The sequence below is a fragment of the Pelodiscus sinensis genome, chromosome 23 (genome assembly GCF_052426305.1).
Source record: "Pelodiscus sinensis isolate ZL-2025 chromosome 23, ASM5242630v1, whole genome shotgun sequence".
Lineage (NCBI taxonomy): Eukaryota > Metazoa > Chordata > Testudines > Trionychidae > Pelodiscus > Pelodiscus sinensis.
Genome location: NC_143074.1, coordinates 18,231,129 through 18,251,668, shown reverse-complemented (window position 1 = coordinate 18,251,668; position 20,540 = coordinate 18,231,129). Strand labels below are relative to the sequence as shown.

The following is a 20,540-nucleotide window of genomic DNA, read 5'->3' as shown; positions in this document are numbered from 1 at the left end:
CTGTAGCCCTGGGTGCTCATGAGAAGCAGCAACAGCAGGAGCACTCGTCAAATCCCATCTCAAGCTCTACAGGAAGAATTCACAAAACCTCTGTGACTGTGGAATCAGAAATCAAGACTGAGCAGCTGTGAACATCACTGTCCTGGAGACTCCAGCCTCAGGGAAAACTAGCTAACCTCAGGTAAACTAGGCAGCAGGTGTTTGTTCTGCGAGACTCGCTCATATGTTAAGAAATAGGAGGCAATAAGACCACTGCTAGTTAGTACAATCCCAGATTGGATGTATTTAGATAAATACCTAGCTGCACCATGCTTTGCAGTATTTTGAGCATCGTACAAAGAATGATGAGATGGGCTAAGGCAGTTTGTGTAGAACAGAAAAAACAGCTGGTACAGATGACACATTCAAACCATTTTAATTTACACAGAGACAATAAATGCATTTACAATACTCGGCATAACTTATTACAGAAACATAGTTCATACTAGTACCACCAAATCTGCCAAGACTTCTGGAAATACATTAATATGAAATGATGGGGAAATAAACAATCACATTTAGAGGGCTGTGCAGAAAAGAACAACAATACAGAAACCTGTGAGTGCCATGCAAGAGCCAATCCTGTACACACGCTTAACTTTACACACCTGAATAGTCCTGACAAGATCAAGGTGGTGTGTGTAAAATAAAGCCTATGCATAATAGAGATGTTAAATCCCATTTAATTAGTTAACTGGTTAAACATTAAGTTATTGGGGAGGTGTATGTGAGGGGGACTACTCCAGCCCTATTGGGCTGGCTGACACAGCCAAGCTGGAACGCCGCCCCCCCCCCCAAATAGATGGGGGCTGCTCTAGCCAGTCTGAAGCACCTCTGCCCACGGTGCACACTAGGCCTGCAGCAGACAAAGGTTGCTCTGCTGGAGAGCCTTTGCCCACAGCAGGCCCAGTGGGGCTGAAGCAGCCCCCTGCTCACACCAATTAACCATTAACATTCCCAATGCGTAAGTGTTTGCAGGGTCAGAGCCCAAGTTAAACTTTTGGAATGTACAATACTGTGTAGTGATTATTCATAACATGCACAAATAGTAACAGATAAATAAATCGGGCTAACTTTGATTTGTAGTGAATGCTCTTGCTACCAGTAAAATCTAGTTCATCCACAGTAGAATGGGTATGTTGTTATTACTTTGGCAGAATGGATACATCGTCATATATGTTAATTTCAACACTTTACCCAGACAGCATGGGGAAGGAGAATTTCTCGCTATTCTAAGAAACTTTAAAGTGCTTACAATGTTTTATAAAGAAAAAGCGTATTGGAATAAGTATAATGGCTATTGAGGAGTGCAGTAGACTGGGCCCAATTCTGCAATATGCTTAGGCAGATGGGTAGTCCAAATGAAGTCAGTGTTTTGCTGGGTCAAGGTCAGGGCCTCAGATAAGTACCTGGCTGAACTGCAGTGCAAGCGGTCTGATGCAGTGATGTGCTTAAGACATTTCACCATAGGTACGTGATCGGTACCACTGAAGTTATCGGGATGGGGCATAGGGTTAAGTTTAAGCATGTGGTGGATGAGCCACATAAATCAGCATGATATCTAAGGGTTTGATCCTGCCCAGCTAGAACAAGCCCTATTATACACACTGGGGAAGTGATGGCAGATAGAACTAGGAGCTGGACATCATGTAGAAGCTTAATTTTTTTAAAAATCCATACAGATGTTAACAGCTGTAAAAATACTTTATGGACATAAATTATAAAATATTGCTTTCAATTAAATAAGAAATGCTGTTGGTCAAAAATTAAATAAAAAATCCTTCCTAGCTTATTTATAATGGACACTATTTTTGTTTGAAACAGGGATTACATAAATTAGATGCATTAACAAGACTAAATGCATAACTGTTGCATGCATTAATGTTTAACTATACAGAAAGCTTGAACAAGAAAATCCCTTTAGCAGCTGACTTATAGCTTGTAGCTGTCCTCTTTAAGACATTTCTTTCCTCTCAACCCTTACCAAGAAAGGTGTGCGCTCGTTAAGGGTGCATCTACACTGCAGGGCTTAAGTCGAAATAAGCTATGCAAATTGAGCTACGTCGATTGTGTATCTTATTTCAAAATAGCTTATTTCGAAATAGGGAGCGTCTACACAGCACTTATTTCGAAATAGAGCCCTCTTCCTCCAACTTCCCTTATTCCTCGTACAATGAGGGTTACAGGAGTCAGAGTAAGAAGTTGGACAGTATTTTGACATTATTTTTAAATAACTGCCTGCTGTGTAGATGCGGACTAAATTATTTTGGAATAGCGCTAGTTATTTCGAAATAGTGTTACAGCATAGATGTACCCTTTCAAAAGTTTTCTTCATTACTAGTCTCCTAAACCTGTCCTTACCTGATGATTCATTCAGTGATACACTTTTGAACTATTATGTGTAACCCATTCAGTTGTTGTTTAAGCAGAGTTTAATAATATGAGTAGTCCTACTGATTCATAAAATGAGGCCTTCAAACTGTTACTTCCATGACACTGAACTGAAATATCAGAGAGAAGCAACTGCTGTTTTGTAGAGAATAAAGCGTTTATCCACCGATCTCCCCCAGACCTTTAAGTCCCACTTCATCCAGCATTCCCTTTCCCTCTTCTGCTTTCTACTGGAAATTATTCAGTTCAACTTTCAGATAATGAATTGAGGTTGTAAGAGATCATTTATAGGGAAAATAAAGAAAGGGTACAGGAAAGGTCCAAAGTGAAGGCTCTGTATATTTTTACCGAATAATCTTCCTAGAAACATTCTGAAGAATGATTTCAGAAGAAAACAGTTTGGACTCTTAGCATTCCCTAGTTGCATTTGCAAGTCCACCATTGCAGAATTAGGCTGGGGTAAAACTGGCAAGTGAAACTGACTAGACTATTTTCATAATTTAATCTCAGTGAAATATGTGATGTTAATCACTGGCATAAATGGTGAAAATAAATTTAAACTTCAAATGTCCTTTCAGTTTTAATAATCTTCTAAGGGCTGGTCCACACACACACACACAAGTTTTCCTGCTTTAATGACCTATGGTATAATTAAAATGGTACAACCATCCTGGTTTCTGACACTTTATATTGATATAAATGTGCTTATACCAAACAGCTGTTCCTGTAAGGGAGGGGAAGTAAGCTATATAAGACAGCTTGTGTCCACACTAGGGACTATACTGGTAAACTATTTCAATAACAAAATTGCACCTATAACTGAAACAGTTTTATTGGCATCCAATCAGAATGTAGATGGGGCATAAAACATTTAGACACACAAAGAAGGTAAAGTGGGGTTATTTTTAGCCTTATTCTTTGATTTAATATTTTGCCTTTTTCTTCTAGTAAGGTGCCCCCAGTCTTCATCTCTTTGTACCACACCAAACCTTGGTAGGTTGATCCCAATTATCTGATAGTCAGCAGTGATGGGAAACAATGTAACCACACCTCCCATTACTATTAATGGGGGCTTTTGAATAAAAATGTTGCTTAGAACACTGCCTGAGGCATAGCTCAGATTTTTTCATGCATCTGTTGCTGTGCATTAAGACGTTAAAATTACATAATAATGCAAAATTTTGATTGGCCAGTGTCTCTGGAGACATCCAGTTGGTTTTTGTCCCGTACCAGGATGGCCTCATTTCCATACTGTGAGTACCACATACTTCGGCTTCTACTCAAGTACGTACCAGGTGGGGCAGACTCCAATTTCTGCTGCTGCTGCTGCCAGATGAGCAATGAGGTGTCCCTGTAACGAAGTCTGGCATAGCTCTCAGATAAAGCTTTTTCAGCTAGTGGCACCCGTGCATTCATTCTGTACCTGTCATTCACTCAGGCGTGAGACCGGAGGCTAAACAGGTTTTGTACCAGCTTTCAAGTGCTACAATGGATTGATCAGGGCTTTACAGGTATAAGCAAGGGTACAATGCTATTCTGCTGCTTTGAGATAAAAGGCAATCTCCTTTAGCTGTGGCACTCTTGGGTTTTTCTGACACTTAGGTCAGCAGGCATAACATTCTATGCAACAGAGGATGGTTTTGGTATATATATTACACCACCATACATGACTTTTGCTTACTCTCAGTGTAATAAACCTCTGAAGGGCGTATTGTACACTGATAATGCCCTGTCATTTTGCAAAAGCTTAATGTGCACATAGCTCCCTTTGCTACAGGGAGTCCATGGAGACACAGCTTCAACAACCTGAAGCGGAGGCCTAAGAGGTAATGAATGACTGGTTGCCTATGTCAAAACAGCTATTCCTGGAAGGGAAGGGAAGTAAGCTATATCAGTATAAGAAAGTTTTATACCAATACCAGACTCCTTAAACAACAGAGAGATTTTAACTGCACAGGGTGAAGCAACAGAGATCTGGGAGTTCAACATGGTTCAGACCTGTTTCCATTTTACTCATCATGCCTGGTTTCTTATCACTTTTAAAACAGATTTATTGATAGGTGTGTGCAGAGTCTCTTCATTAAAAAGCACCAGGCTAGAGATCCACCCTTCAAAGCAGTGGATTTGAAGCACATCAATTAAGTTCTCTCTGGTTCTCCAACTCCCAAAGATGTGTTCTCCAGTAATAATCATGATTTTCCAATGGAAAAGCAGCAAAGGTTACAGTTTGGCATGTGGTATGTGTGGGAAAGTCCCAGTGAAATAGACATGGCTGGCAGGATGGGCTGTGTCAGTACCTTGTTGCGTGTGGGTGGGTGGTAAAAGTCTTCGCAGTATGGGCCTTCTCACCACAAACTGGCCTTACTCAGGAGTTCACCCTTCTCTTTGTTGGATCTGTGTTGCAGCTTCAACCTAGAGGGACAGGAAGAACAGGAATGCTCAGTCACGCCCTGCAACCCAGAGCAAAGAACACCCTCGGCACCATTTCAGGGCTCTGAGTCCTAGCAGATACTATAACATCTGCTGGGGGAGTGCACTGGTCTTCTTCACTTTGGGCCCCTTGTTGATGTTATGTGTGTGACCTGTTCCCCGCCCCAGCCTCCCTTTGTGCTGATCTTTGCTTTCAACCCCCACCAGTTAGGGGTGATGATCTAAATCTCCAAGACCCACTCAGTCAATTAGTCACTGCTGGGAGGGGGGGGGGGGATCGATACCTCCACCCCCCTAGTCATTGCTGGGTTGGGGGGATCAATGTCCCCCCAACCTCCAAGTTACTGCTGGGGGTGATAACCCCCCAATCACTACTGGGGGGCGATACCCCCTCCCCCATCACTGCCGGGGGGGCGATATCCCTCCCCCATCACTCCCGGGGGGGGCGATACCCCTCCCCCATCACTACTGGGGGGGCGATACCCCCTCCCCCATCACTGCCGGGGGGGCGATACCCCTCCCCCATCACTACTGGGGGGCGATACCCCCTCCTCCATCACTGCCGGGGGGGCGATACCCCTCCCCCATCACTACTGGGGGGGCGATACCCCCTCCTCTATCACTGCCGGGGGGGCGATACCCCTCCCCCATCACTACTGGGGGGGCGATACCCCTCCCCCATCACTACTGGGGGGGCGATACCCCCTCCTCCATCACTCCCGGGGGGGGGCGATACCCCCTCCCCCATCACTGCCGGGGGGGCGATACCCCTCCCCCATCACTACCGGGGGGGCGATACCCCTCCCCCATCACTGCCGGGGGGGCGATACCCCCCCAGGTCACTGCGCGGGGGATGCCGAGGACCCGGAAGCCCGGTCCCCTCCCCCACCTGCCGCTCTCCGCCGCGCCCCGACCTCGGCTTCCCCCGTCGCCACGACACCGCGGCGCCTGGGAGTAGCGAGAGCATCGATGGGCAGGGGAGGCGCCACGAGCGCCGAGCAATCCATCCGCGCGGCGCCTGGCGCGGCCCGTCTCCCTGGGCGCTGCGCGGTCCTAGCGCTGCCCGGCTCCCTGGCGCCGCGCGCTGCGGGCCTGGTTCCCCGGGGCAAGGTGCACGTGGCACTGGCCAGCCCCGCTGCTCGGAGACTCCCTTAGGTGCCGGGCGCGCTGGGTTGCATGTTGCCGCAAGTTCCTGCTCTAGGGCGACCGAGCATTTAGTTTAGCTCATGGGGCTTCCCAACTGGGGGGCATGAAGAAATTCCAGGGGGGCCGAGGCAACCCAGCCCCTCCCCATCAAGTTTTGCTGCCCCTGCCAGGTTTTTTTTTTTTTGCTCAACAACTTTTGCTGTTGGGGGGGGGTTCCAAAAATGAAAAAGGGGGTGTGATGCCGAAAAGTTTGGGAACCACTGTAGCTGTACTGCAAAGCCCGGGCAGCGTGCGCAAGCAATGGAAGTAAACCCGAGGTGGCAGCTGGACGGGGGGGGGGGGGGGGGGGGGGGGGGGAAGAAGGGGGTACTGACTCCTGTTTTGAATAGTGAAAAACTGTATTGCCACCCCCAAAGGTTAGAAGAGCGGGTGGCTCCCCGAATCATGAGATTGGCATAAGATGTGGGTGTACTATAGTTTTATATAGGGGCAGTAAGATATTCTTTGTCTTATTTTCTACCACTTTTTAAATAATTCCTAGCATCCTATTTGCTTTTTTGACTGCTGCTGCACACTGCATGGACATTTTCAGAGAACTATCCACGACAACGCCAAGATCTCTTACCTGATTAGTTGTAGCTAAATTAGCCTCCATCATATTGTATGTATAGTTGGGGTTATTTTTTCCAATGTGCATTACTTTACACCTATCCACATTAAATTTCATTTGCTATTTTGTTGCCCAATCACTCAGTTTGGTAAGATCTTTTTGAAGTTCTTCACAGTCTGCTTTGGTCTTGACTATCTTGAACAGTTTAGTATCGTCCGCAAACTTTGCCAAATCGCACACTGAGGGTGGCTCTGGTTGGTGCCAATACTTCTTGCAGTCACAAGGAGTAAGGGAAGCCTATGGGAGTGTTTGCTCCCATCAGACTCCCTATGTGAAGATGGCACCAAGCTCGGCTTAAGGTAAACTAACTCCAAGTATGTATTCTATGTAGCTGGAGTTGCGTATCTTAACCCGACCTTTCAGGTCTAATGTAGACCTGGCCAACCCAGTGCAACTTAGGCCAGGTCTACACTAGCCCTGGAAGGTCAGGTTAAGACACACAACTCCAGCTACATAAAATATTACAAATGTATACAAAGAACAGTAGGTGGGTGCGAGAGGCTGTCTAGTTATTTATTGAAGTTGAGTAAGGATAGCTGGTCAGAGCTGAATTTATTTTGCAATATTCAGTGTGAAGTTTACACATGAACACTTATTTAAAAACCTATATGAACTGTGAATGTAACCAAATAGTTATCTACCCTTCCTTATTTGTTCATATCCATAGTTTTAAATGCTTAGGCTTTTCTCAAATGTAACTCAAACATTGGAGGAAATTTACCTGATGGTTACCTATTTTTTCCCCTGCTGATAATGCTACATTTAAGCATTTCTGGGGGCTAGAAGTCCATTGGACATTTTGCTAAATATCTGATGCATGAAATTATTACACAAATAGTATATTGTTATTATGTGTATTATTGTAGGATCTAGGGCCCCATTTTCCTAGTTACCATTCCCTTCATATGTGGCTTTCATTTACTAATTTCAAAATACCATGCTATTTCCACCAAACAGAATACATTACTACTCTACACTTCCTGCCTGCAGCCCAAAGTGTTGATCCAAGAAAGAAAGGAGAAGAAAAGGAATGAATGAACCAGAAATGGCAGAAATGTTGCCATTCAAATATTCTGACATTGCTTGTGAAGTCAGGTCTGGGCCTCCTACTGGCATGGAAGAGAAAGCAAACTGGCTCACACCCCAGCTTGTGGGAGTTTGAGAGCAGAAAGCAGAATCTTTAGTGGATCCAGATTTAGTTTTTGGCATGATCGAGGTCTCTCGAGCTTCTCCAAAAGTCTGTTGGTGATATCATCATCACGCCCACAGCAAACCCCCAGTAACTGAAGTGATTAAGTTGCCACATTAACAAAAAGAAAAGAACTGAAAGCTATAGGGTTCCAAGAGCTAACTGCTGTTTCTATCTGTGTACTTGACCCTGCCCGCAAAATTCTCTTTGAATCCCCACGTTGTCTCTGCCAACAAGTGAGCTATCCCGATAAATGTTTTAGAACAGCAATAAGTATTACACAGGCAAATCCCTTGCCAACAAATGTCTAACTTCCATTCTCCAAAGGACACTTTGATTTCTTTCAATTTGTTCTAGACCATCTATTTTTCTTTCCTTTTAAATTACTCTTAGCCTCTCAGTCCTCCTGACTTGTTACACTATAATATTACAGAACTATGCAACCCAATCTATTCTACTCCTGAAGGCCAAGATGTGCTATCCAGCTTCAGTTTATTGTCTCTCTGGTCATAAGGAAGAGCACTGTGGATGAAAGGTAAGTATCAGTAGGACTGGGTCCATGAAAAAAGGTGACGTGCTGAAAGGTGTCATCTCTCTACCAGAGTGATTGGTGAAGCAATAGTAACGAGCCTGGTACAATTTACCAAGAGCTGTGGTGTAGAGGGAGTTGGGTCTGTTTAGTCTGCAGAAGAGAAGAGTCAGGGGGGATTTGATAGCAGCCTTCAACTTCCTGAAGGGAGGTTCCAAAGAGAATGAAGAAAGGCTGTTCTCTGTAGTGACGGATGCAGAACAAGGAGCAATGGTCTCAAGTTGTGGCGGGAGAGGTCCAGGTTGGATATTAGGAAAAACTATTTCACTAGGAGAGTGGTGAAGCACTGGAATGGGTTACCTAGGGAAGTAGTGGAGTCTCCATCCCTAGAGATGTTTAAGTCTCCGCTTGACAAAGCCCTGGCTGGATTGATTTAGTTGGGATTGGTCCTGCCTAGGGCAGGGGGCTGGAGTTGATGACCTTCTAAGGTCTCTTCCAGCTCTATGGTTCTATGATTCTAGAGTCTATCACCGAGAATTTTTAAATCAAAATGAGACGTGTTCCTCCTAAAAGATCTGCTCTAGGAACTATTTTGGGGGAAATTTAATAGCTTGGATTATACAGTGGTTTAAACAAGATGAGCACAGTGGTTCCTTTAGGCCTAGGAATTGATGAGAGCCTAGTAATGTGTGGTATCTCCAGGGATAGGAGAAGGGAGAGGGGCCAGAGGCTAACAGTAGCTGTTCTTGGAGATGGAGATTGCCTGTGGAGAAAGGTCAGATTCATTGCATCAGCAGCAAAGCAGCAACTCATTGAATACCTGCAGCTTCACAGCTGTTGGCATACTTCATGTTCTGGCCACCCTGAACATCATGGTGACTGCAAGCGCAGAGCCTTTTGTTCCAAAACTGCTGGACCCTAACATTTGCTGGACCCAAAAGAATCTCCATTAGCTTTAGCCGTATAAAGGGTATGATAAATTAGTGCACTTCCAGTTGCATCCAGAAGATGGCAGTATATATATATATATATATATATATATATATATATATATATATATATATATATATATATTTCTTGCTTTCTCCTATATATGCCAGTTTACAATCACTTCCAACTGATCCAGTGGTTTTCAAACTTTTTTTTCTGATGACCCAGTTGAAGAAAATCGTTGATACCTGCAACCCAACATCATTTGACTAGAGTGTGGTCTCCGGGATGGGCCAGAGGAAGAGAGCTTTGGGGTGGAGAAGGAAGCTCTGGCTTTGAGGGTGGCAGGATTGTGGCAGGAGGGTCTTACCTTGAGCGGCTCCCAGTCAGTGGTGCAGTGGGGGGGGCTAAGGCAGCGTCCTGCCTCTTCTGGCACCACAGACCATGCTGCACCCCACAAGCAGCCAGCAGCAGGTTCTAGCCAATGGGAGTGCAGAGCCAGTGGGCATGCGCTGCTTCCTGCCCCCCACCTTTCACATCGAGGAGCCGGGTTTGCTCTCTTTCTGTGTCTGTGCCAGATACGATTTTAAAAGGAACCCAGGTCGCCTCTGCACTGCTTGGTGACTGGATGCAACACAATATTAAAAAGATATATTGGCATTGGAAAAGGTTCAGAAAAGGACAACAAAAATGATTAGAGGTTTAGGGCTGCCATATAAAGAGAGATTAAAAAGACTGGGACTTTTCAGCGTAGAGAAGAGGAGACTCTCACTACATCTCTACTGCAGCCTTCTTCCGCAAAAGCTTATGCAAATGAAGCACGGAGTAGAATATTGCCACACCTCATTTGCATAATTAATTATCAGCCGTTATGGTGCAAGAGGCTTTTGCGCAAAAAGGAGCTGTGCAGACGGCTCCTTTTTGTGCAAAAACCCCCTCTTGCGCAAGACCCATTCTTCCTCATTTTTTCAGGAAGAATGGCTCTTGTGCAAGAGGAGGTTTTTGCGCAAAAACAGCTGCTAATTAATTATGTACATGAAGCGCGGTAATATTCTACTCCGCGCTTCATTTGCATAAGCTTTTGCGGAAGAAGGCTGCAGTATAGATGTAGCCTAAGGGGGGATATGATAGAGGTCTATACAATCATGGCAGGTATGGAGAAAGTGAATAAGGAAAAGTTATTTACTTGTTCCCATAACACAAGAACTAGGGGTCACCACATAAAATTAATAGGTAGCAGGTTTCAAACAAACAAAAGGGAGCTTTTCTTCAAGCAATGCACAGTCCACTGTAAAACTCCTTGCCAGAGGAGGTTGCGAAGACCAGGAATTTAAAAGTATTAAAAAAAGAAGATACATTCATGGAGGTTAGATCCATCAATACTTATTAACCAGAATGGATAGGAATGGTGTCCCTAGCTTCTGTTCACCAGAGGCTGGAAATGGATGACAGGAGAGGGATCACTTGGTGATTTTCTGTTCACTCCCTCTAAGGCACCTGGCATTGGCCACTGTCAGCAGACAGAATACCAGGCTGGATGGACCTTTGGTCTGAACCAGTATGGCCGTTCTTATGTTCCCTCTCCAGTAGAGGGCAGCAAATGAGCATCTGTCTGTGAAACGCCTCCAGCAGTTGGCTCAGTGACAAATTTAATGCTAGCTATCACTCCCAACAGTGCCAGTAGGCAGAGGGGAAGAAAGAGATCTGTCACAGCATTGAACCTACTGTTGTATTATTTGTAGAGGCTGCTTCTCAGCTTGGGTGCAGGGAAACAGAATGTGCATTTCTCCTGTGCTTTGCTTGACATATTTTGTCTATTTCAAAACATCCATATAATTCTAAAGCAATAGCAAAGTATGCCGCCAGCGCGCATTATTATTTATTTTTGTTTGCCTTAAAAGAGTTTGGTCGGTGTCAAAAGACCTCGGCCAGCAGCCATTTTTATCATGGCAGAGTTAGCTGAGAAACTAGCTTGGGGCTGCACCTTGTATGCAGATGCTTGCTTTGCAGATGCAGCGATTGTGCCTAAGTGTCTAGGAGCAATGCACACTTTTTACAAAGCAGTGACAAGCCAAGATGTGGGTAGAGGTGTAGTCTGCCACCGACCCAACTGATCTCATAAGGCAGTCTAGTACACACTGCGCCAAATGCATCCTTGGTGGAACAAGATTCTTGCCCAACTGGTGCAATTAAAACCCTTATCTGTGCCAGTGAAACTCACAACAGAGAACAAAAGGAACCTGAAAGCTACCATAAGAAATCATATTCCTGGGGAATCAGAAATTTCATACTGTGGTCTACACAACACATGTGTGCCTACCCCCCGTGGCAGGGTGTAACTCTGAATATAAAATGAATACACGAACTAATGTATATGTTGCTCTCTCTCGAACTTTAGTATACCTATATTCTGAGAGGGTAAAGCAGCTACACAGTCAGATCAATAACATACCAGGAGCAGCCAGGTAACTGGTGTATAGGTCATTAGATATTTGCTCGCAGGAAATTAAATAATAGTTCTGCATTCTGTAGCACTGTTCTTCTTCCCCTGTTGGATCATGCTAAAAGAATCATTTCTTCTTCTGTGTTTGCTCTTGGGTAAATTTAAAAGAGATCATCAGTGCATTTCTCTGACGTACAGGTGATTAGTTCTCATTCATTTCACTATCTGTGCCAATGCTTCCATTTTCCCGTAGAAACCCCTGATGGCAATTAAACGAGGGAGAGGCTCTCTGGGAGGGGGGAGAAAACAGAATAAAAAAGAGTTTGTGTGTCTTTGACTGTGGATGGGGGAGAGGGCAGAAGATTCAGGGGATGATACCAAGGGGTGTAGGCTGAGAGTTAAGTTCCATAACAAACAACTAGATCATGACTAGCAGAAGAGGTGCCATAAACTGTAGTTCAAAAGTCAATGAACACTTTTTGTTGGGGTTAAATATTGGCCTGCAGCATTTACAACCCAAAGATAAGATTAAAAGGACTTCAGTTTGACTCGGCAAATTTCCACAGTTCCCCAGTGTGATGTTTAGGATTAGATGCTCAAAACCAGTCAGCACCCCGTGGTTCTGAGCGCTAATGAAACGCTGATCACTTATTTTTGTCTCTAAACAGGAGCTGAGAACTTCTGAAAATGTGATCTCCCGCTGCTTCAATTTTCCTTCTGTAAAATGGGGATAATACCAGCGCCTTACCCATCTTAGCCTTTTTTCTCTTCCTAAGTATCCCTACAACCATTGTCCCCCCTAACTGTTTTACATGCATGTACAGAATAAATTTTGTTATGTGCAGCAAGGCATGTACAGATGTGCACCACCAACAGAAACACATGCTGCCAGCGGTGGGCACTCTGCTCATCAGCTGGGCAGCACCTGAAACTCTCCTGGGTGGCCACCCAAACATTCAGCTTATAGCGGATACTACAGGCTGTAACTTCTCGCCCATTATGCCTTGAGCTTGGATGATTCCTCTAGGTTGGTAATTCACAACCATTGTGGGCTGCATATACACATATCCACACAATATATATACTTAACATATGGGCCTGGAGATGTCAGATGCGCTGCAGCTGTATGTGGAATGGGCCACAAGCAGCCTGGGGGGATGAGAACCACTGCTCTAGGGTGCTTCTGTGATACACCTGAATAATAAAAGTGAAACTGACTATGAATCAGAGCAAAATTGACTAGCCTGTGTCAATCCACCCAAGGTGAGTGAAGGGCAATATAAATAAAGACACAGCAAAACCAAAATCATTAATGGCAGAAAGTAAAGGTGATGAAGTCAGTGCACCTTGCAGAGTGAATAATCTAAACCAGTGATAGAAACGTAGCCGTGTTAGTCTGGGGTAGCTGAAATGCAGGACAATGTAGCACTTTAAAGACTAACAAGATGGTTTATTAGATGATGAGCTTTCGTGGGCCAGACCCAGTGAGGAAGTGGGTCTGGCCCACGAAAGCTCATCATCTAATAAACCATCTTGTTAGTCTTTAAAGTGCTACATTGTCCTGCATTTTGCTTAATCTAAACCAGTGTTTCTCAGCTTAGGAGTACCCGAAAGAAGTCTGGGGTTTCGTCAACACAACTGAAATTTGGAGAAAACTGAATTTTTGTTTTAAGTTTTACTGCGCTTTATTATTTTTCTACTTTTTACACCCCAAAATGTCATTGCCTGCCTGGCTATGATTAAGTTGTTTAAACAAATGTGTTGCAATGGTAAAAAAAAATGTGTGGCTGAAAACTGTAGGTCCTGGGAGTACTATAATTTTTTTTTGAAAAAGGGGTACTTTATAAAAAACCCTGAGAAACACTGATCTAAGCTCTCCGCCCTCCAGCCACAAGGTACCTAAGCATGTATCAGACTACTGAGAGCCCCTTCAACCCGCTGACCTGCAAGGGATACATTTCAGAAGGGTCCTCAGATTAGTCTGTATCTGCAAAAACAAGGAGGGGTCCGGAAGCACAATAGAAAATCTCAGATTTATTTGGGCGTGAGCTTTGGTGGGTAAAAAAAAAAACATTTTTTGGGGGAGGGGGGGCGGTGCCTGAACTTGGCCCTGTCTCTTTAAATGTTTCCATGGAAACTTTTAACGCCCCAAAACTATAACTCACCCGTCAGGCCTGAGCCTCTGCCTGGATAAATCAGTGTCAGCTGGGGGGGAAGCCGCTTGCAAACGTGCTGGGGAGCGCACGCTGCGAGCCAAGTCCAACCCCCCCCCCCCCCCGGCCCCATCCCAGCAGCCTGGCTGTGGTCCTGCCCCCTCTCCCCCGCACCCAGCCCCGCACCCCCGCGCACGGGAAGGAAGTTGGCCGAGGGGAGGGCGCCGCGGCTGCAGCTGGCGCAGGCGGCTCCTCCTCCGCGAGCAGCCGCCGGGCGGGCGATCCGAGCAGGCAGGGGACAGCTGCCGCCCCCCCCCCACACATCCACCCCCGCCAGCTCCTGCGGGGGGGGGACCTCAAGGGAGGCAGCACCGCGGGAGCCTCCGCTGGCCGAGGGGGACGCGTTGTAGCTGCGCGGCGGCTGCTTTGTCTGCACCCCCCCCCCCCCCAGCAAAAGGGGGAGAGTTGCTGGATTGCATCCGAGCCGGGGGGGGGCCCTCTCTTGTGGCTGGGAGTTCGCACCCCCCCGCCCCGAACCGAGCCCAGGATTGGGGGGTTCCCTTGCCCCCCCAGCCGCGGAGGAGGAGCTGGTTTTTCAGTGCCTTGCCCAGCGCCGGGACGCAGGAGAGGCGAGCCGGGGGGGGGGGGCTGCGCGCTGTCCCCCCACTCCCGCTGCCTTTGTTTGCCTGCCACGTCCCCCCCCCCCCCCTGCGGGCAGCCGCAGACAAAAGCCGGCTGGAGACGAGCAACTCCCAGGGAAGGTGGGAGCGACGGAGGGGGCAGGGCGGGGATGGTTTCTCGGCCCCCCACGCACGTGGGGCTGCTGAGCGGGGCGTAACTGGAGCGGGGTGCCGCGAGTTGCGTGTCTCCGTGGGGGGATCGATGCAGCGAGGCGCCGCCGGGCTGGGGTCTGTTCAGTAACACTGCCCAGCTCCGACCGGGGAGGGAGGGAGGAAGGAGCCGTCGAAGTCCCCCCCTTGTGTGTTGCCCCGCGATGCTTCCTGCCTGGGCTGCAGAGCAACATGGAAAAGCGCAATAGCCCGGCGCGATCTTCCAAGGGGACGCTTCCCAACTAGCCCCGGAGCCAAGGAGGGAGGAACTGAAACCAGCGGCTGGCGGGTGTCCTCGATGAAGAGAGGAGGAGAGAGGCGACTCTGACCGCAGGCTTGGCCGCTAGCAACTCCCCCAGAGCAAGTCTCGTTTCTTTTCTCAAGAAAGGACCCGTTACTCTGCCGGCTATGGAGGAGTGGCGGCAGTGCGGCCGCTGGCTTATAGACTGCAAAGTTTTGCCCCCCAACCACAGGGTGGTCTGGCCCTCGGCCGTGGTGTTTGACCTGGCGCAGGCTTTGAGAGATGGAGTCTTACTCTGCCAGCTGCTTCATAACCTGTCCCCTGGATCTATTGATCTCAAGGACATCAACTTCAGGCCACAGATGTCACAGGTAAATGGGGGAGAGGGGACGTGCAGTATTTGAAGGAAACTGTGTCTTAGCCACCCAGGAAATAACCCAGGTGGCGCCGATTAGATGCTAATTGGGGTGCCAGCAACTTGAATCTAGTCAGCTTCAAAAAACAACTTGGATTAAAAGTAGCTTCAGGTCCTATATGTGCTTTTGAGTCCGTCCCTCCCTCTAGCCAACTGCTGTGTGTGTCTGGTTTCCTGGGGTTCTTTTTTTCAAAAGAATCTTTCCTTGTTGTGTGGCAGGCTCCCAAAAGAGGGCAACCTGATTATCCTCTGGGAAGGGTGAAAGCGGCCACATAGAAAAGTTCTGGCCAGCTATAAAACATAAACAAGCTGGCAAAATGGACTAGACTTAGGTGGTGCGTGTGACAAACAGGTACACAAAACTCAGATGGAAATGGTTTTGCTGGTTAATAAGGTGACTGTGTGCCTTTTAGTTTTGATATTTGGGCTTCAAATGCTACCCTAAAAATTTACTAGCTCAGAAACAAAATCCCATTTTTTTTCTATCTTGAGTTAAAGAAAAACGGTCTAGTCATCTGACAAAAACAAAAAAATGACTTGCCCTGGATGAGACGAATTCTTCAAAGCTCTGGTAAACTCTGCCTTAACCATAATATGATAGCATTGCTTCCTCTCCTAGCTGATGGAGCAATCTTATGAGGGATTACTACTCCTTTACAGTCCCAAAAAATGAACGGGATCCCTCACTGGCTCAGGAGTTTGTGCTCACAGATTACCTGGTAGTATTGGGTCACAAGGTGTAAACCATGTATGATGATTCTTTTTAAAGCTTCTCTGGTAAAGGAACCCTGTTAGGTAGTTCTAGGTCAACTTTTGAAGTCAGATTAGCATGGTGTACTCAGCTCTCCCATTGGGTACATGTACAGATTGGCATGATTGGCTCTTGAGGTTTTCACACTTAAAAAGTTTTCTTTCAAAAATAATCACACCAGAAATGTTTCCGAATTCTTTTTAATTTTGCTGAAAAATTTGTTTCGCTTTAGGTTTTTACAACCTGAACTTTTGCTCTAGAAGTGCATGGGAACCAGAGAATGAAATTGACTAGAAACAAAAATGATGCAGGCTACTCTATCTTCCCTGGCCATTCTGAGCTCCTGATGGAAACAAGTAGCCTATCTGTTGATGAGTAGATATTAAATGTGTCCTGTTCTAATAACCTCAGGTTTTATTGCTAACAAAGGCAAGGGAATGTTGGGAGTATCCAGGTGATCTTTTCCAAACGTGCATTTTAATTTGACAACTCTCAAAGACAACTAACAAGTCCTCTTAAAGCCCAAATGTCTGCATTGCAACCTTCTTCTCTGTCCTAGGCCGGCCTTTGGTTTTGTTCCATCAATGAGTTTTGCATGTTTTCTAGTAACTTTTTCAGCTGTTGTGACTTCTTGCCTAGTAATCTGTATGTTTTTAAGAAAATACACACTGAAGAACTTGGATCGAAAGTGTACAATAGTTTTCAAGGACTCTGTGTTTTATACTTCTTCCTCTGTTTAATACTTTCCTGACTTAGTCCCAATTCTGCAAAGATTTAAACACTTACTTAACCTTTACATGTGAGTAGCCTGGTTTATACAGATGAGTAATCTCATGGAGTTAAAGCAGACCACCTATGTAAGTTTTTCCTGCTCCTCCAACTATTATTATAAGGAAGAATAAGACGGTACCTCCTTATGCTGGAAAAGGAGACTCAACAGTTAATCCAGCAAAGCCAAACATTGTGGTTTTCCCAAAATATAACAATCAACTGAGATTGCCCTTTTGGCATTTGTGTTACAAACAGATCAAACTGCCTTTCCCAGAAGCTGGTTTTGGTTTTTGATCTCTTTGCACTAGTTTATGTTGGGATGAGAGATCTGGTTGTGTGATGGAATGATCCATGCATTCTTGGAGCACCCTAAAGATGACACGTCGTGCAGCCTTTTCTTGTAAGGAAACGACAGCCCTGCAAGTATTCTTTCAGTTCCAGATTTACTGCGTATGGAAGTTGGTGGCTGACACCTGCCACTGAGGAATGATATCTGCTTTCTGAGGTTAGGGCTATAGAGGAGTTAAATATACCATTAGTGGCGGATTTATTTTAGAGCTGTTTAGAACCGATTCTGATGAAAGGACTGGAAGCAGTGTGCAGTTAGGATTTCTGGCGTATTACATAAAACTACACAAAGCTGAATTAAAAGGTCGCCTTAGTTTTTAGTCTAAAAATGCCCTTCTTTTTAGTGACACTAGCAAAGTTCTCTAAAGCCAAAACATTTAAGTTTTTAAATCTTGAAAACTGATTATGATGAGAGAACCTATAACGTTGTGAGTGAGCTTAAATGTTACAAGGATGTCCATCTTGCCACAAACGACTTTGTAAATCATTTCCCCTTTTGCTCCCAAGCCCCTTTCCTCTTGCGTCAGGATTTGGGGTTAATCACTTACCTGCCAGCTTGTTCATTCAGGAGCTAGTGATTCTCCAAGGGCAGCCGGTGGCTTCCCAAAACTCCTGAAATAGCTCAAGGGTCATCTTGCACCACTTCTTGCCTTGTTCCAGGGGTCTGTGAAGCTGTCCGCTGCTGGAGCTAATAGTCCTTTGACAGGAAAGGAAGGATGGCCTAGTGGTTAGGGCATTCACCTAGGTATTGGAAGGCATGCCTAATTCCTTGCTCTACCACAGACTTCCTCTGTGACATAACCTTGGGCAAGGCATGGGGCATGATGAATGCAGAAGTGGGGGCCTGCAAGAGCACCCCAGAACCTTGTCTCTGCAGGCTTTGGTACAAAAACTTCTCCCCCAAATCCTAATACGTGGACGTTGGAGAATCCGCTGCCATCACCCAAGTAACTCCATGAAAAATCAGGGAAGAAATCACTTGGGAAATTCCCTTCCTATGGTAAAACTTTCCCCTTGCCCCAACCTCTGTTTTGCGTGAAGTTGGGAAAAACAGATGGGACCCACAGACAGACCTTCCAGGACACAAAAATCAACCAGTACCATAGAAAAAAGGAAACAAACTTTTATTATCAGAACAAAGCTACAGTTGCAAGCATAGTAAAGCGGCTAGATGGAAAGGGCCACGAATTGAGCTAAATACTGACAGGGACTAACAGCTTTAGTTACAAAAGAGGAAAAAAAACCCCACACTTAACAGCTCAGACATTAGTTCCAAAATCCCAAACAAGGAAAACAATAAAACCTGATGGACTAGCTAACCTTTTTCCTACGTACACATTGTAAGAAGTCTGTTTTTGGAGAGAAAAGTGTCTTCCATTTCCCTTCATGCCTGGAAAAAACTGCTCTAAAAATCTCAAACCCAGAAGAGAGAGAAAAAAGCCCCTCTCTTCCAGTTTGAAATTCCTACCTGCATTGTCATTGTCTGGCTACCCGATACCTGGCTAGGTACAGGAGACATAGTTAACCCCTTAATCACCGCATGCTGATCGGCACTCCTGATTATGACTTCACTTATCCCCATTGTACAGATGAGGAACTGAGGCTAAGAGTGCTGCCCTGCTTCACAGCAGTGTTGTGGGGATAACTGCATTATAGACTGAGAGGCTTAGATATTATGGCTTTGGGGCACAGGTGACGCATGGGGGACCCAAGGAGCCATGTGTCCCCAGTGCCATGGGCAGGAGGGACCGGTTGGCTGGGAGACTGGGGGGGGGGGCAAATCTGGTGCCTGCAGCAGGGATGTACCCCTTACCTCCCGCATTCACTGGCAGTAATGGGGGAGCAGAGCAATGGCCCCAGCTTCCTCTTCTCCACGGTGGTGTGTGTGTGGGGGGTGGATCCCTGCTGCCAGCACTAGGCCCCTGAGCTGTGTTGCCTGGGAGAGGGGAAAGAGGTGGGGAGGGGACAGAGCAAGAGCGGGGAGGAGCAGAGCCTGGGGCAGAGGGGGAGTTAGCCCAGTCCTTCCCCAGGCTTGGGGGGGGGGGGCGTCATGTGGGTGGTGCCCCTTCACCAGTCTGCAATGGGGGCCATATAAGATCAGTAAAGAAGGAACCCTGCATTTGAAATACAGATGTGCATACAGGGCATAGTGGCCTGATTTAGTTCAGCCAGATCTTTCTTTGTAGAGAAGTTCTCCACTTCACCTTAAATGCTGTTGAGAGAGACACTCAGAGAAGACATGATGCAGGCTGGCGACTATTCTGCCTTCGGTTTCACCTGCTCATCTCAGTGATGTAAATGGGATTACACAGGTGTGCAGCAAGAGGCAGAACTTTGCCTGTGGTGAGAGTTGGTGTCGGAGGCCGGCAGTGAAATTATGTTGTGAAAAGGAAAAGCTTTTTGATCCAGAGGATGCCAGTGTCTGTGACTTTCCCCTTTATGCCAATTAGTAGGGGAATTTATTTAACCTGCAGCCTCGAGAAGCATCTTGGAGAAGGCATCCTGCGAAGTGGATCTGTCAGGGCCTGTCCCGAAACGTAGAAAAACCAGCCGCGTGAAAGGCAACGAGGACATGCTTGTGTTCCGTGTGGCTGCGAGGTGAGCTGAGGATCACCTTGGATACTGTGCTGCACATGTCAGGCAAAGGAGCCATGTGTGACAAAGTCAGTGCAGTGAGACAAGAGACGCGTTGCTCCTTGAGGCGGGGTGGAATTGGTGCAGGGGTCGATTCGTTCCGACTCTCTGTAACAAGCCAGCTCCGCCGGCGGAGAGCTCAGCGTGGCTCATTCACGTTGCATCTCGGAGACTTTGTTTTGTTCCCTGATGCTGCTGGGCAGGGTAAGATTTGCTAGCATAGAAGTCACCCCTCAGCAGGGTAAGCAGAGACCTCGATGGCCGGGGCTGAGTTCTGCACATCTGGCTTTAGCGAGACTGGAGGAAACCTGACTCATCCTATTGCTGTGGGAGCCAGCTCCAAAGTGGTGCCAAGTAGGAAAACCACTTTAATCCCCTCCCGTCCTTATTGATCTGTCACTTACTGTGATTGGGTGCATTGGGAGGTATTGTCGATTTCCTGCTGTTGGATGGATACAGGAGACCAGCTGATGCAAGAGACATCCTCCCTTGCAAAGTGCAAACAGCTGCAAGGGTGGAAGTCCTCCATCATCTCCCTCCAGCCTCTGCTTGGACTGTCTTCCCAACCCCCCTGGCGCTCTCTGTATCATCATCTGTGGTCATGTTTGCTGCCACTATCACTAATTTCCA

General features: G+C 46.4%; 2 protein-coding genes across 5 annotated transcripts in view; one reads left to right on the top strand and one right to left on the bottom strand.

The window, feature by feature from the left end:
- Positions 1 to 259: 259 nt before the first annotated feature.
- BRD3OS (BRD3 opposite strand) lies at positions 260 to 5,877 on the bottom strand. 2 transcript variants are annotated; one of them, XM_075905462.2, is made up of 2 exons: positions 5,750 to 5,877; positions 260 to 4,842 (listed from the first exon to the last, which is right to left on the bottom strand). In XM_075905462.2, the coding sequence occupies exon 2, from the start codon at positions 3,844 to 3,846 to the stop codon at positions 3,592 to 3,594; it is 255 nt and encodes an 84-aa protein (XP_075761577.1). In that variant the 5' UTR covers positions 3,847 to 4,842; positions 5,750 to 5,877; the 3' UTR covers positions 260 to 3,591. The 2 variants fall into 2 exon arrangements, with proteins under 2 accessions (XP_075761577.1, XP_075761578.1); XM_075905463.2 differs by having other exon boundaries at positions 5,775 to 5,863.
- An 8,235-nt stretch (positions 5,878 to 14,112) lies between these two features.
- VAV2 (vav guanine nucleotide exchange factor 2) overlaps positions 14,113 to 20,540 on the top strand; it is a 412,625-nt gene continuing 406,197 nt past the window's right edge. For 2 of the 3 annotated variants that reach the window (XM_089772904.1, XM_075905174.2), the window contains exon 1: positions 14,113 to 15,362. In XM_089772904.1, the coding sequence (XP_089629030.1) occupies positions 15,159 to 15,362 (204 nt within the window). In that variant the 5' untranslated portion in view covers positions 14,113 to 15,158. The remainder of the gene's footprint in view (positions 15,363 to 20,540) is intronic. The other variant, XM_075905173.2, reaches the window with a different exon arrangement.

Excerpts from the sequence above, each read along its gene's own strand:
- BRD3OS (XM_075905462.2), bottom strand. The coding sequence starts at position 3,846 with ATGAATGCACGGGTGCCACTAGCTGAAAAAGCTTTATCTGAGAGCTAT.